This window comes from Plecotus auritus, assembly GCF_963455305.1.
Source record: "Plecotus auritus genome assembly, chromosome: 11".
NCBI lineage: Eukaryota > Metazoa > Chordata > Mammalia > Chiroptera > Vespertilionidae > Plecotus > Plecotus auritus.
In genome coordinates, this window is record NC_137777.1 from 14,958,147 (window position 1) to 14,975,383 (window position 17,237).

A 17,237-nucleotide genomic window follows, 5' to 3' on the forward strand; every position below is an offset into this window, starting at 1 on the left:
CTGGGGTTTAGAACACTGACTCAGAGCAGCGCCTGCAGGGAGTAAGACCAGGGTGCACACTGTGTGGCTGAGGAGTGCACAAAGCAACAGTAGCTCTCATCATGTGATAGACGCCCGCCTCTCTCTTACACCCCCACCCTCGCGTCCCTGACTCCAAAACAAGGGCACTGTGTGGCTGGCTGGCTGGCTTCCAAGGGGCTCCCCAGACAGCAGGCTGGACGCACCTTCTGCGGCACAGGAATCAGCCAACGAAGACAGAGGTTAGTATTAATAGCATGTCCATGCTACACATGAGAAAAATGTGGCTCAGAGAAGTTCAGCAACATGCCCAAGATGAGGTCAGTGGGGGAGCCAGGGTTTGAAGCCACAATAGTTTGTTTTCAACTTTCCAAGCAGAAGTTCAATCTTGCTCGGATCTTCCAATTGGCCTGGGATCCCTCCGGCATTTAGCCTGGAGTTGGGCTGAGTTTCTTAGGACCAGCCTGACCTGAAGCAGCCCCTCCCTGTTAACCCCGTTCCAAACACGGCCACTGGGTAGACTCAGTGTTAAGGCAGCCAAACCAGACTAGAGGAGCGAGGGCCGGGCCAAGTTCCCGCTCCAAGTCTCTCCCACAAGGACTGGTGGCTACTGCTGAGGCCACCCAGGGTGCCTGCACACCGGCCAAAAGATGAGGGTGGCTTAGGCCACATGTACTCCCTCGGAAAGGACTGAGTGGCCCTAGCCCAGTGGTCGGCAAACCGCGGCTCGCGAGCCACATGCGGCTCTTTGGCCCCTTGAGTGTGGCTCTTCCACAAAATACCACGTGCGGGCGCGCACGTACAGTGTGGTTGAAACTTTGTGGCCCAGGCGCAGAAGTCAGTTTTCGGCTCTCAAAAGAAATTTCAATCGTTGTACTGTTGATATTTGGCTCTGTTGACTAATGAGTTTGCCGACCACTGCCCTAGCCGGTTTGGCTCAGAGGATAGAGCGTCAGCCTGCAGACTGAAGGGTCCCAGGTTCGATTCCTGGTCAGGGCACATGCCCGGGGTTGTGGGCTCGATCCCCAGTGGTGGGGGGGGCTGTGCAGGAGGCAGCTGATCCATGATTCTCTCTCATCATCGATGTTTCTCTCTCTCTCTCCCTCTCCTTTCCTCTCTGAAATCAATAAAAATATATTTTAAAAAAACAAAAAGGACTGAGTGCACAGCTGCCGAAGAAAGCATGCCAATAAAACTGAGCAATCCCTAAAACATTCAGGTGCAGAAAACCAGGTTAAACGCCGCGCCACCCAAGCAGCAGGCCCCGAAGAGGAAACCAGCCTGGAGCTCCAGCTGAGCTCAAAGCGTGGGGCTCAGCCATCTTGCCTGATCCCAGAGTTTTTATGATGAAACAGCATGTGTCACCCCAAAAACTGTGCCTGTAAAGCCCTCCAGGGAAACCCCCTTTCTGGTCCCTTGCAGCAGAGATCCCCAATAAGTCAACCTTACACCCAGACAGGCTCCCTGTGGCTGGGGCATCTGGAATGCAGACATCGTCTTTCTCATGAACACGTCCATGTCACGCCCACTCGGTGCCAGGCATTCCAGTGCCGTATATGTGCTGATTCCTTTCAGCCTCAATGCCTAATCCGAACTTGCCCTAAATCACACCAGTAAATGGTGGAATGGGGGTTGAAAGCCAATAGTCCACAGTTTTGTGTTTGTGGGTTTTTTTTGTTTTTTTTAAAATATATTTTATTGATTTTTTACAGAGAGGAAGGAAGAGGGATAGAGAGTTAGAAACATCGATGAGAGAGAAACATCGATCAGCTGCCTCTTGCACACCCCCTACTGGGGATGTGCCTGCAACCAAGTTACGTGCCCTTGACTGGAATCCAACCTGGGACCCCTCAGTCCACAGGCCGACGCTCTATCCACTGAGCCAAACCGGTTTTGGCCAGTTTTGTGTTTTTAACAACCATTCCAAATATTCTTAAAATGTTTAGAGAAGATCACCGTTTTACCCATTTAGCATTTGCAATACCCTCACCACCAAAACCAGGCACAAGGCCGCTGTGGTCAGCTCTATGCTCTTTCTTTCCTGCTCCTTAGAACTGCAAAGTGCAAAATGCCCACCCTGCCCCCTGCTTCCCTCAGCCCCTCCCCGAGGATTCCAGCTCCAGTCTTCTTCCCCCACATACGATGCTTCGGGTGAAAGGCGTAGACTATCCTCATTAAAAACGTGTGAATCTCAAAATCAAGGCATTAATTCCAGAAGGTGTCATGATGAGCTGGGAGGCATCATCGCAATTATTAAAACAGTGCTTGCTACTTTTTGCTTTGTCTCCACCAGCTCAACCGGAGCAGTGGCGGTGTGTGAAGGGGGAGGGCTGAGGCAGCTGCTCCTTCCTATAGGTAAGCTGGGTGGGCACTGCCAACACATGCAGCGGAGCGTCTTTGTTCAGGGCCCAGGACCGGGGACTTGTCACTTCTTAGTTATGCAAATATAAGGTGCCATTGTGGTGGGGGAAGAAGTGTCACGGGTCCTTTTGTTCTTTGAAGTCACCACCCTCAATACCTCTTGATATGCAGAAGTGGTACTTGAGGGAGGTGAGTAAATCCACCTGGAGCAAAGCAGCCTCATGGGGCAAAAGGGATTGTATCAGTCAGTATCTATATATAAAAGGCTAATATGCTAAGTGTCCCTCCTACCATCCGACCGGTCGCTATGACACGCACTGACCACCAGGGGGCAGACACTCAATGCAGGAGCTGCCAAGCTGCAGTGACTTGGCAGCGGCGGTTCTTGAGTGATGCACCCTGAAACCAAAGAGGAGGGAGCCTGATTCCTCAATTCCTCGCAGGGCCGCAAGATTCCACCTTTGGCCGTGGGTTACGTTGTTGCTGGGGCACTGTCGGCCCGAATCTGGTTTACGGCACACTTGCGTTTGCGTTCCACACCCTGTACGACAGCAACTTTGCCCTCTCTCACACTGGGACCCCTCAGGGGATGTTGGAGAGCCGGTTTTGGCCCGATCCCCGCAGGCTAGGCCGAGGGACCCCACCTGCCAGAGGGACTCCGCAGATGCCCTTCCAGCCACAGGGCCACCCCAGGTGCAACTGGCTGGGGAGAGACTGGGAGGTTGGCTCCAGGGCGTGTCCGGCCCTGTCTCGCTCTATACCGCCCCGCCAGCCACTTTTTAATTAATTTCCTTTCACTGTACACTGGGTCACCGGTACATTTATAAGTCAAGGTTATGCTGCGGCAACAAACAACCCCCCAAATCACAATGTCTTAAAGCAAAAAAAAAATGCTCATGAACCAATTTCTCATAATAAATCTCTTTACACACACTAGTTCCCCCTTAACCATGGAGGACATGTCCCATGACCTCCAGTGGATGCCAGAAATGGCAGATAGTACCAAACCCTATATATACTATGACAAAGTTTAATTTATAAATTAGGCACAGTAAGACAATAACTACAACAACTAATAATACAATAGAACAATTATAACTATATATTGTAATAAAAGTTATGTGAATGTGGCCTCTCTCAAAATATTTTATTGTACTGTCCTCACCCTTCTCTTTGTGATGATGTGAGATAATAAAATGTCTATGTGATGAAATGAAGTGAGGTGAGTGATAGGCATTATGACACAGCCTTAGGCTACTATTAACCTTCTGAAGCTACATCAGAAGGAGGGTCATCTGATCCTGGATCATCAGCCATGCTGATGGTTGGTTGGTTAGGAGCAGATGATGTTGATGGTTGAAGAAATTTCATTTTTTGGACTGCAGTTGATCACAGGTAACTGAAACCTCAGAAAGTGAAATAGCAGGTGAGAGGGTGGGGTAGAGGGCTACTTGTATGTGTGTGTGTATCCTCGGTGGTTCTCTTTCTTTGGAGAACCCCAATATTCCAGGTCTTTTCATTTGACCAGTGCTGTTTCCCTGACACCTTCTCCAGGGCACAGCTACCTGTGTGGAGAATTGGAGGCAGTTCTATCTGAGAACCAACTCTAAATCGTTTTTCAAGCTGTTCTCAAGCTGGTCAAAAAAAAAAAAATACGAGGATGGGGTTAAGGCACCAAGAATAAATCAGTGAGACGAAAGAAAGGCAGAAGAAAGGCTCCCCTTAAGGTGTCCCTTAGAATGTCGTCTCCCTAAAGGTTTCTGCTAGCTCCAAGGCTCCGCTCCCTGCCCAGTGCCCTTGATGAAGCCCCCATTTATGTCCCTGCCGCATGCTGAATGTCCTCCACAGAGAACGGCAGTGAGTGAGTTGAGGCAAAATTCCTCAGCCATGCCAGGCTGAGGAATTAGAATCACACAGAGGGCCTCAGTGAGCCGTGTGCATGTCCATCTGCATCCGATTTCTTCTCTGCCCTGTAGAAAATGCACCCAAGAGAACCTAAATCCTCTTTACGAATTTGGAAGGGATAGTAAATGGCCCTGTTAGCATCACCAGTAATTGAGACATCGTGTATTCCTTGATATGATGCACTGAGGACATTATTCCTCTCTGGCATCTTCCCAATTAACACATGACCTCAATCGAATCATGAAAAAAAACGTCAGACAAACCAAAATTGAGGGGCATCCTATAAAACAATTGAAAAGTACTGTTCAAAGGAGATAAGACAGGAACAGCCATAGGTTGGAGGAAACTGGAGATATGACAACTAAATGCAATTTGAGATAATGGATTGGGTCCTGAAATAGAAAAAAGACATTAGCAGAAAAACCAGTGAAACCCGCCTTTGAAAACAGTGCATGGGGATGGTGGCATAGGTAACTGCCTCTCACAACCACATCAAAATTATAACTAAAATACAGAACAACCATCAGCCAGAATCGCCGGAAAGCTGGCTGAATGGAAGTCCTACAACTAAAAAGTAAAGAAGAAAGCACACCGAGACGGGTAAGAGACAGGTAGGAGGAGCAGAGGGGCGGAACAGGCTGGTCTGGCACCCACGTGGGCCGCTTTTTAATTGGAGGGACATGGCCTCTGCGGAGGCTGCCCAGAGGAGCAAGGGGGCCCAGCCCCATACCAGACCCCCAGCCCGGGTTCCCAGAGCTGGGAAAAGAAGTCCCTGGGGGCAGTAAGAACTACCGGCTGTGAAAACCAGTGTGGATTGGGGCTCAGTGACACAGAGGCTGCTGGAGACCCAACTGCTCCTCTTAAAAAGCCAGCGCACAAACTGAACTTACAAGGTTCCTCTCAGCTCCAGCACCAGGGCGAGGCTCTGGGGGACCCAGACACATATGAAGAGAAACTGGACTGCCTGGCATCTGGGCAGGAACTTGGGGGCCGCTTTCTTCCAGACAGAGGTGCTTGCAGCGGTCATTGTTCCCATGCTGGGACCGCCCCAGTGCAGGGCTGACTGGCAGCCATTTCTGTTTGCTCCACCCTGGTGATTCCCTGAGACCCCGCCTCATCCAATTTACAACCCCATCCAAGCTGTGAGCAGCGGCTTTTGCATACGAATGGCCTTTCCTTGCTTAGGTTAAAGCTCTGTAAACAAGCTGCAGCTGGGTCAGGGAGCCCCAAACCTATCAATAAAAGGCCCAAGACCCGGCACCAGCACCAGCCTGCTTTGCTTCACAGCTGGGCCTCGTCTGGGCACTTCAAATCCGATACAAAGAGGAGGAATCTGCAGATCTCTCTGGAGCTCCTGTGGGGTGGCCCCAGGCAGTGGCTGACTTTGCATCTCCCTGGAGACCCAAGAGCCAGTGTATCCAGTGGTCAATGTCAGACCATACCACATTACAACTCTTCACATCCATAAGCAAGACACTCAAGGGGCAAACTAAGTGAGCACCAAAGCCCTACTGAAGCAAGTCCTGCTCCATAATGGTGTCTCCTGCACAGCAGCTCTCCCACTAAATCATAGCTGGTCCCCACAGTCAATTGTCCTGGAGGTCAATTCCTCCCAGTGACACCAACAGCAATCAAGGCTCAACTACAACAAAACTGTGCTCACAGCCCACAAAGGGGTGCACCAAGAGTTTCCACCTCAGGTGACTGGGGAGGCTGAGCCGCTGGGCCCTACAGAATACCTACTACACAAGGCCACTCTACCAATTCAAGGAGACATTGCAGCTCTACCCAGTACATAGAAACAAACACAGGGAAACAGCCAAAATGCAGAGATAAAGAAACATGTCACAAATGAAAGAAATGGAAGAAAGCAAACTACTGGCTATAGAGTTCAAAACCACAATTATAAGGTTACTCAAGATTCTTCTAGAAACCTCCAAGGGACTTAGTGAAACTTTCAAGGTTCTTAGTGAGAATGCAAAAAAAAAAAAAAAAAAAAAGGAAAAGGACCGTCAGAAATTAAGTATACACTGACTGAAATAAAGAATAATATATAGGGAGTCAACAGTAGACTACAGCAGCAGTCACCAACCAGTGATCCGTGGACCACTGGTGGTCCGTGAGGTCCGAAAGGTTGGAGACTGCTAGTTTAAGGAAACCTTTGGAGCAGCGGTCGCCAATCAGCGACCAATGGACTAGAGGATCCCGAGAATCAAATCAACGATTTGAAATATGAGGAAGCAAAAAACACCCAAACAGAAGAGCAAAAAGAAAAAAGAATCCAAAAATATGAAGATAGTGTAAGGAGCCTCTGGGACAATTTCAAGCATACCAACATCTGAACTATGGGGGTGCCAGGAGAAGAGAAAGAGCAACATATTGAAAACCTATTTGAAGAAATAATGACAGAAAACTTCCCCCACCTGGTGAAAGAAATAGACTTACAAGTCCAAGAAGCACAGAGAACCCCAAACAAGAGGAACCCAAAGAGTACCACACCAAGACACATCATAATTAAAATGTCAAGGGCAAAAGACAAAGAGAAAATCTTAAAAGCAGCAGGAGAGAAGCAGCTAGTTACCTACAAGGGAGTGCCTATACGACTGTCAGCTAATTTCGAAACAGAAACTATGCAGGCCAGATGGGAGTGGCAAGAAATATTCAAAATGATGAATAGCAAGAACCTACAACCAAGATTACTCTACCCAGCAAAGCTATTATTTAGAATTGAAAGTCAGATAAAGAGCTTCACAGACAAGAAAAAGCTAAAGGAGTTCATCACCACCAAACCAGTACTATATGAAATGCTGAAGGGTGTTCTTTAAGAAGAAGAAGAAGAAAAAGATAAAGATAAAAAATATGAACAACAAAGTGGCAACAAATACATACCTATCAAAAGTGAATCTAAAAATCTAACAAATAAAAAATCTGATGAACAGAATAAACTGGTGAATGGAATAGAATCAGGGGCATGGAAATGGAAGACTGATGATTCTCAGAGGGAAGAGGGTGTGGGAGTGGTGGGAAGAGATTAGACAAAGATCTTACATGCATATATGCAATACCTATGGACACAGACAATATGGTGGTGAGGGCCTGGGAAGGGGCGGGAACCCGGTGGAGGGGACCTATGGAGGGAGGGGGTGGGCGGGGAGGGGACGGGTGGGGAGGAGAAGAGGGACATCTGTAATAATCTCAACAATAAAGACTAAAAAAAAAAAAATAGCCCTAGCTGGTTTGGCTCTGCAAATAGAGCGTTGGCCTGCGGACTGTAGGGTCCCCGGTTCGATTCCAGCCAAGGGCACATGCCCGGGTTGCGGGCTCGATCCCTAGTAGGGGGCCTGCAGGAGGCAGCTGATCAATGATTCTCTCTCATCATTGATGTTTCTATCTCTCTCTCCCTCTCCCTTCCTCTCTGAAATCAATCAATAAATAAAAAAAATAAATAAATAAATAAAAACTAATGTAACCCAAGTAAGTCCTATACTTAATATTAGTGTACCAAGGTTAATTTCCTAGTGTTGACAGCTGTTCTATGGCTATATAAGGTGTCCTAAGGGGAAGTTGGATGAAGGGTAAAGGGGAACTATTTTTGCAACTTAGACTAAGTCTAAAATTTTCTGAAACAACAATCTGTTGAAAGACAGCTGAGCCCTGGCCAGTGTGGCTCAGTTGGTTGGGCTTCATCCTGTGCACAGAAGGGTTGCCAGTTCCGTTCCTGGTCAGAACACATGCCTGGGTTGGGGGCCGATACCCAGTGTGGGGCTTGGAAAAGGGGGCGATTGATATTTTGCTCTCACATTGGTGTTTCTCTCTCTAAAAACCCATAAAAATTATTTTAAAAAAGAAAGACAGCTGAATTAGCAGCAATTTCATATAGTCCAACTTAATATATGTCAGATCAGAAACAACCAGAGTGCTAAAGCTACACTAATACATTATCATAACACTAGAGGCCCTATGCACAAAATTCGTGCAAGGGCCATGGCCCCAGGCCCACTGCTGCCGCCCACTGTGGCCGGGGCCTCTGCCACCTCTGCCGCGGCCTCTGCCTACTGTGGCTTTGTCCAAAAGGATGTCCGGTCTAATTAGCATATTATGCTTTTATTATTATAGATGCTACAAGTGTACTTGTTTTAGAGCAATTTTGCATTGAGATCAGAGCTGGCTAACATTCAACTCAGCCTTAATACTCTACTCGAATGATTTTATTTACAGGTTCACTAAGGAAAAGTCTCAGATGCCAACTAGGACTGGGAAGAACACAGCGAAAGGTGGCAATTTCCACTGGCCCTGTCATTACAGGGGTCTGAGCACTAAGTCAGCTACCTTCCTCTAGTCCCACTTCTGAAGACCGCCATGATGAGGAAATCTAGGGGGGTTACGATGGTGGTTTCCCAACACAGAAGCTGCAGGATGGCAAGGCCTCTTCTAGATGTGCTGCAATTAGGTGGTATTAAGTTTCCAAGAAAAGATGCTTGTCCTGCCACTGGTGTCCTGCTACACTGCCCCTTACCATGGCTGTTCAACAGCGACCCAGACTCTAGGCCAGTGTAAAGCTGGGTGCTGTGGAAGATGTTCTCTCAGGACAAGGTGATTTCAGAGCCAACTAAAACTGTAATCTCCAAAATTATACTCACTACACCAAGTGGCATTTACAGCTCCTTGTTCTTTCGACTGATGAGTGACTAGCAAGTGTTCCTCTTCGTAGGTGGATTAACTTTCATGACACTTAAGTACCAGTATGTTTATTGCTTAATGTTCTGAGCTAATCTAACTACCGGAGGTGAACAATTTACTATTTAATGTCAGGCTTCTTTTAATTTGCCACAGCAGTCTCCTTGCTTATAATTATTCTGTGATGTTCCCTTTAACTTAATGCTACTTAACAAGGTTTTGCTGAGAGCCAGAGCTATATTTCAACCCCAAATTATCAAAATGTACAAAAATGTTTAAAAATTAAAATGTATTGGGCAGGCTCTTCCATGATCTCAGTGGACTGATGCCTGGCTTCACTTTGTATATACTCTCTAAATAGAGTCGCATGGTAAAGATACACCCCTAGTTCTAAATCATCATTAGAGAAATTCATACACCAAGTCCTTTCATAGTGCCCTAAGTGATTAATGTCAAGGTTAGAGAATCATTTTCAACAAATGCAATCAACCAATTAGATATACCAAAGGAAATTCTTTATTGTAAACAAGATATAAAGTACAACAAAAGAAATATTGTGCAAACTGTAAATCACAAGGATTTTTTATTTATTCAAAGAAAACTTTTCCAAGGGTCCAAGAGTTTGGATGTCAGAAATCTAGACCCGATATCGAGAAAAATGTTAAATGGGTAGATATAGGGACATTTTTCACTATATATTTTAAACAATTTACTTTTGTTTTACCACTGTGTTTATCACCCACTACACAACAGGATATAACAGAAATACTGTTAACAAAAGTGAATGTTCTAGTAATTTTTCTACATATTTGGTTCCACATCCCCCCATAAACCTCCTATAAATTAACAGGATAATATCTGTCCATTTGTGAATAATGGTCATTAACTTTCTAATTCAATAAAACACATTATATCCTCATAACATAAGGGTACTTTACTGATGACATAAGCCATCTTTTTCAAGGAGTTATCTGAAATTCTTGATATCCCTTTCTTACAATATATAATTTCATCTTTGAAGTTTTTTCTAAACAAAGTGCAGTGTATCTTAGTCTCTAGAGAAAACACATTGGTATACAATTCTTAACTCTACACAAGAAACTGCAGGCAAACTAAAGTTCAAAGCATAATAAAATGCCTAGATAGTCATTTTTTAAACTTTCAAAACAAAAATGCAAAAAAAATGTTGTAGCTACACTTCAAAGGAATTAAATTATTTGAGGATTCCAAATTTTGGGCCCTCTTTAGCAGTATACAGCTAATCAATTCCAAATGTCAGCAATAATGTAAAAATGCAAGGTCTATTTAACAACTATATCCACAAAGTTGACTGGAAAGACGAGGAATAGTAAACAAGATAACTCTAGGAAAAGATGACAATATTTATAATAATAAAAATTGACTTTATATCTCCATCTCTGTACCGTAACGTTGACTTCCAGTCTCTATACTCTTGAAACCAGTGCTTTAGAAGAATCACATTGCAACGTTGGTCTCAAGTACAAATGGCAAAAGTAAAGTAACAAGTTGTGCACACAAATTCAAAATTTGTGCTGCCTGTGCTGACCTCATCTGAAACCTTCAAAAACTATTTAAAGGAATAAAAGCTTTCTCATGTCTCTTATGTGATAAGAAATGAATCCTGCCACTCTGGCGTGCCTGTGACCACAGCACTTCTTGTCATATAACCCCGTCTGGGCCTTCTCCCCAAGCTGTGGGCTTCTGCCTCAGCCCTACTGGAGGGCCACAGACTTGCAGTGGAAGCATTCCTGTATCACCACTGGCTCCCAGCTGTGACCAAAGTTAGTTCTTATTCTTCACCTTCTGAGCTGTCACTGTGTGGGAGCAGCGGTTGGAGGTAGGGCAATGTCGTTCAACTTGCTCACTTCCATCTGCCAATTTGGTAGCTTCTTGGCTGACAGATGACGCCGGGCATGCTTGGTCAAATGATCACTCCTCATGAACCGCCGGTCACACATGGGACAGGCGAATTTCTTCTCACCTGTGTGGGTTCGTCGGTGTCTGGACAGTTCATCAGAACGGGCAAACCTCCTTTCACAACCTTTCCAGCTACAGCTAAAAGGCTTCTCTCCTGAAACAAACAATTCAGATTATCGTTACTATGCAGTTACTAAATCACTGTAAGTTACACATTCAATTATATCTATATGTACATTTTAAAAATAAAGGCTACTAAATTAATAAACTGTCAAGTACTATACACGACTAAACTAATAAACTGTCATGTAAATACATCCACTATTTTCAACTTTCATTATCACTTTTATAGGTCTTCCCTTTATAAAAGAAGCCCAAAAACAAAAAGGTTTCTGAACTCCAACTATGGTGCAAGGGCTTTAGAGATAATTTATTAAAGTAGTTACTCAAGACACTTAAACAATCATCATTTGAGAAATTAAAACAAAACACCTTCATGAAATCTTTTAAGAGGAGCTTGCACAGGTAAACATCATCCACTGAATTGGCTAACATGGCAAGTTCTTCCTTAAGATGTCTGGTTTATATCTGTGATCACTGCCAAGAAAACTTCATCTAAACTTCTATAACATAAACAAGAAATGTTTGGTACCTGTATGTGTTCTCATGTGGGCCTTCAGATGAGAACTTTTAAAGTACGTCTTGCCACATCCTGGATGGCCACAGATGTGACTTCTTATCCTCGATGAGTCAATCTGAGGAGTGACTTTTGCTGCTGAAGGGGAAAACCCTGGAGCAGGAGCAATGGGAGAGAGTCTGGTGCCATTTGGGCTCACTACTGGAGGCTTTGGGTTCTGGACAACGGGCTGGGGTACGACAAACATGACAGCGCCTTTGGGCACCTGAGGGCCCATGAACACGAGGGGTGGGCAGACAGCTGGAGGCTGGCTGGGTGGAGTGCTGGGAACAACGGTTGTCACAACAGGGCTGTTTGCAGGGAGGGGAACCATCTGACAGATGACCGGCATAGGTGGCACTCCCCCTGTTGATACTGCAGCAGGTGGAGAAACCAACACTGACTTTTGTTGTGGGGACACGGAAGCTGGCTGAGATCTACAGATGACTGTCTCTGAAGAAGGCACCGGAAAGTCATAAAGTACAGCGCCTGCTTTCTCATCGACATCTGCTACTGTGCTTCTCTCACATGTGGATCTGTTTGGTGACACAGCCGCACAAGGTACGCTTTTTCTTGCAGCCTCAACATTGAGGTGGGCTCTTCTTCTAAAAGAACTGTCCTGGCAGTTGAGGATGCTGGCTGCTTTCACTGGGCAGGATTGGTGGTTACACAACTGGGCATCAGCTGTATGACGAATCACACTTGTTGCCTGAGCCTTGGGGAACTTGGGGACAGGAACTGGGCCTTTCTCTTCCTCTTTGAAAGGTGCAGCGATGTGAGGCTTGGAAGTATCTGAGAATGATTTGAAGTGTCCAGTAGATGGCGCTGGTGCAATCAGATTTGATACTTGAGAGGGTTCAAAGTCAGAAGGACTATAAGGTGGAGTCAAACACTACAAGACAAAAAAAACAGGCATAACAGTGTGAGAAATTTAAAGTAGAATTCATTAGTTAAATTATAAGAAAGTATACCATTTACATTCATCTTAAAAACAACAATACTTACAAATGCTGGGATCGTATGAAAATCAGGTGTACTAGGAAGCAAATTCTCTTCCTCTGACATATCAGATACAGGAGTAACAGGTCTGTTTTCAATGTATTTCTTAAAATCAGTCTTCCAACTGCAGCTCATTGACATAAGAGCTTCTACAGCTTCAAAATCACTTTTCTCTGCAGTTTTGTTCCAGGAATACATACTCTCTTTTGATCTTTCAGAAATCATTTCCATTCTTTCCTCCTATAGAAACAAAAGGTTGAATACTTAAAAACATACTTTTTGTCATCCAAGTAAGATCAGAACACTGTACAATTTTTTCATTTTTTACTATTTGCACAACTCTCCAAATTAAATATGAAATAATTTTCCTCTCACCCCTGCTCTAAACCTTCCTCATCCCTCCTTCTCACATTTAGGCTTGAACACTGAAATTCTGGCTAGGTAGAGAGGCGCATGTGATTAGCACTAAGGGGACGAAGGCCAAAGGCATCAGTACATTTGTGATCCAAAAAAAGAGAAGCACTTGGCTTAGAAGAAAAAGAGTTATATATGTTCCTTCCAGAGTAGCCACTTGCCACTGGGGTCAGACAAAATAACTAAGGGATGGCTCTGCAAAAGTTTTCTTTTAAGACTTTCTTAAAAATGCAGTGCAGCAGACAGCTCTGGCCTGTTCATATGGACCAGGGGTCCTCAAACTTTTTAAACAGGGGGCCAGTTCACTGTCCCCCAGACCATTGGAGGGCCGGACTATAGTTTAAAAAAAAAAAACTATGAACAAATTCTTATGCGCACTGCGGGCCGGGACGAGTCGGCTGCTAAGCCGGACAGGCAGCGGCACCCGGCGGGCCGGATAAATGTCCTCGGCGGGCCGCATGTCACCCACGGGCCGTAGTTTGAGGACGCCTGATATGGACCTTTGAAAAGTCACTTCACACTTTGGGATAAATCAACAGGATAAGGATTCTTCAGTCTCTTTCAAATTAGTGTATAAGATTATTTGAAATTTAATTTTTTTTTTGATAACTTAGTTATCTATGGTGAAGAGAAAGTGAAATACATGGGGAAAAAAACCCAAAACATTAAGTTTCAACTTCTTCATGTTTGTGTTCCATTTAACACAATGGTTTGCTACTCACAATTATGGCCAGCTAATGCAATAATACTAAAAAATGGATAATCAGAAAATTTGATATTCTACTCGGAATTTGCAAAAACCCTGGCTGCAAGGAGTTTGCAATAGTCAAAACAGAATATTTTAATTTTTTCAAGAACTGCTTGATGACAAGATAAACAGCACACCCTTTGTATTCATATGTACAGCTCCTTCTATCAAGTGTTTAATGCTTCACATTAAATTGCACTTTAAGAACAATGGGTACTACCCACCACCTCTCCCGTTTTTCATTAATGTGATCCCATTCTTCCTCCCAAACAAGAAACTGTGTAAAAATATCGAAAAGCATTCTTTACGTTGCAAGGTATTATTCTCAACGCTCGTTTTTTAAACTGCGTAAACCTTTCGTGTTGAAATACTTAGAAAACGAGCCATTGCTCTTAAAAATATCGCTAACAATGCAATTACATAATCGAGCGTGCATTTATTGTTAGCTGCAACGGACAGCGCTGGTATGTATAAAAGCCTCTAGACGCCAAAGCAAGAAAGGAAAAAAGAGAAAAGGCAGGCAGGCAGCAGGGAAGAGGAGTGTGAGCTGGGAAGGGAAGCGGGAGGGCAGGAAAGGGAGTGGGGCGGGAGAGAGGAAAGGGAAGCGCGGGCGGAGGCGGGGGCGGAGGAGGCAGACGAGGGGCGGAGGCGGACGGCGGGGGAGATCCTCGCTGGCGGGGACAGACGGATGGGGCCGCCCTAACCTCAATGAGGCTCATGGGTGAGTCACTGGGAACATTCCTCGCGGCTCGCACGTCCCCGCATCCCAGCCCCCGCCATAGGCCTACCGGCCGGCGGCCCGAGCCCGTATTGGCTGGGCCGCCAGGGCGGGGGCGGAGGAGGAGGGGGCGAGGCGAGGCATGTGAACAAAGCGTGATCAGCGGCTGCTCCCGGCCGCGCAGGAAACGTTAACTGGGAATTGCCGCGCCGTCACCTTTCACCTACTTCCTGAGCCGGGGCCCCCGCCCTCGCGTCGGCCGGGGGAGGGGCCGCGGGCGCCGCCGCCAACCGCCCGGCAGTGCGCGCCGAGCCCGCAGGGAGGGGCGGGGCCGCGGGCGCCCGACTCCCGGAGCGCCCGCCCCTCCCAGCTCCCCGCGGTTCCCTTAGGAACCGACAGCCGGGCCGGCTTGCTCCCGCCCCTGGCGGAGGCCGGCGCTGGGTCACTCGGGGACGAGACGCTCCCCGGGCGCACCCGCTCCCGGCCCACCCCCCCGACCTCCGGCTCAGCTGCCGGAGGAGGAGCCGGGTCCCCGCGGAAACCCGGCCTCCGCCCCCTCCCGGCGAAGCCCCCGGGGATCCGGCCGAGCCCTCGGTGCTTCCCTCCCACGCCTCTCAGGGGACCTCAGACCACCCGGTCTCTCCCCGCAGACGCGGCGCACCCTCCCGGAGTCTGCAGCTCCGGCCCCCGCCCCCCGCGCGTCTCCACGGGATCCCAGACGTGCAGCCCCCACAGGCCCGCGCTCCAGGCGCGCGGCCCCACGGCCTTCGGCTCCCGCCTAGACTCAGGGCCCCCGCACCCCCGTCCACCCTCCCCTCCCCGCTGCTGGGTCCCTCTTTCCACCCTCCCCTCCCCGCGGTGGCTCCCCACCCCCTCCAAGGGGTTCGTAGAAGGCGGCCACCTGCCCCCTCCGAAGATGGGAGTCCCCTGCCGACGTCTGGGGGCGAACTTCTGGTCCCCCTCCTCGGCGCTCTGCGGTCCGCATGCCATTCCCCCGCATCCTCGCCGGGCACCCTCTCTCCCCGCCCCCGGATATCTGCTGAGCCGTCCCCTCCTGCAAGCCTCCGTTCAGACCCCCGAGAGAGGGTCCCCTCTCCAGTGAGCACCCCGCCGCTCAAATGCTCGCGAGCAGCCCCCTCCCACCCTGGATCGCAGTCCTGATCCAGGAGGAGGCATCTTTCCGGGCGCCAGGTGCAGGGTGGCCCCCTAGCCTCCTCACTCTTCCTGCCCCTCCAGCCATCCTCTCCCTCACTTGCCTCCAGTCTCTCCATGGAGGTGCCCCTTCCCCTCATTGCACCTTGAGTAGACCTGTCTCTCCCTCGGCGCTACATCCCAGGCCGCCTCTCCTGACCCCCTCGCGACGCACCCGCCCTCACCGGAGCCTAGCCTGCAGGCAGGAAACCTCCCGACTCCCCCACGACTGCGCTGCAGCCCGGGTCCTCAGGCGCGGCAGTCAGGGGCTCGGGTTCGCGCCCCGCCGGCCGCTCAGACGTGGCGAGCCGGGCGGGCAGGGCATTCCCAGGTGGCTTACCGCAGCCTGCTGGAGAGAAGCGCCGAAGTTGAGCATGGTTGGCTGCCTGGCCGCGGGCGGCACGCTGACTGGCTACTAGGCTGCTGGTCCAGACGGGCGCGCGGAGACACTCGACGTCGCTCCCGCCGCTGCCTCTGCGCTCCGCGCCGTCTGCCCCCTCCCCATTCAGGTAGCCGCTCCGCCTGCCGCGCGCCGCGGGCGGGGGTGGGGCGGAGCTGGGGCGGAGCCTGAGATGGGCCAATCAGCGACAAAGGTGTGTGAGGTGCCGGCCAATAGGCTCGCGGGGCCACGCGTGATCAGCGGCTGCCCGGCAGCGTGAAGCTTGTGTCAGTGGAGCGTGTACACAATCCCCGGCAGCGTGTTCCCTCGGCCCGAGGGACTCCCGCAGCCACCTGACTCAGTGACAACCCCCCTATCCCTCGCCCACCCCCCGCCAGTCGTCCCCACCCACCACCCGGTCTAGGGGGCGGTGCCACGGGCGGGGCCATAGCCCGGAGGCGCGGCGGCGGCGCGCCCAGGCACTGCGGAGGGCTGGTCCCACGTGGGTGGTGGGGAGGGATGCCCACTCTGCCGCGTCCCCTTGGCGCGGGGCCCCAAGTCCGCCAGCCGCGGGGTGGGCGGGACGCCAAGCAGCCGAGCGGGGGAGGCGGTGGCTGCAAGCTCAGGGGTCCGAGCCAAGAGATTTGCATTTGGAAACGCCAAACCTTTTCAGGTCTGGCGAGAAAGCAGAGCCCGCTGACCGACTGAGCTGCATTTCTTGAGCTTGTGATTGGTTTTGCCTGGCTGAGCTGCGGGGATCACGGGGGCGGAGAAGGAGCGAAGGGAGCCCAGTAGCTGAGCCGACACCTGTTACTGCGCCCCCCGCCCACGCCCGGGCCTCCGGCGCGGGCTCGCCCTCCCTATCCGCGTGGTTGGGAGCGGTGCCTGCCCCTGCCTGCCCCGCCCATCCTTCCTCCAGCACTGCCTAGAGAACGGCGTGGGGACTGCAGGGAGCCCGAGAACTGGACCAATGGGGTGAAGGGAAGCCGTAGACCCGATTTTTTTTTTTTTTTATCCTTTCTGTGCCGACGCTCGGTGGCGGAATCAAGTTTTGAGCTCGATGTAGTTAAAGTTTAAATTGAAATCTACAAGCTGTTTCAAAAATAGACCCCACCCCCACCCCAGGCCCAGGCCTCCGGAAGTACCCTGCCTGGAAACTGGGGATTAAGTGGGGAGGGACCTCCCAGGGTCGCCAGGGGCCCGCCCAGGCACG

At 49.2% G+C, this 17,237-nt stretch overlaps 1 protein-coding gene across 1 annotated transcript; it reads right to left on the bottom strand.

Moving 5' to 3' along the window:
• Nucleotides 1–9,459: 9,459 nt before the first annotated feature.
• Nucleotides 9,460–16,384, bottom strand: KLF10 (KLF transcription factor 10). Its single transcript, XM_080646192.1, has 4 exons — nt 15,986–16,384; nt 12,581–12,814; nt 11,552–12,467; nt 9,460–11,053 (listed from the first exon to the last, which is right to left on the bottom strand). Exons 1-4 carry the CDS (start codon nt 16,019–16,021, stop codon nt 10,794–10,796), a joined length of 1,446 nt encoding a protein of 481 aa, XP_080502318.1. The 5' UTR covers nt 16,022–16,384; the 3' UTR covers nt 9,460–10,793.
• Between the last annotated feature and the right edge of the window lie 853 nt (nt 16,385–17,237).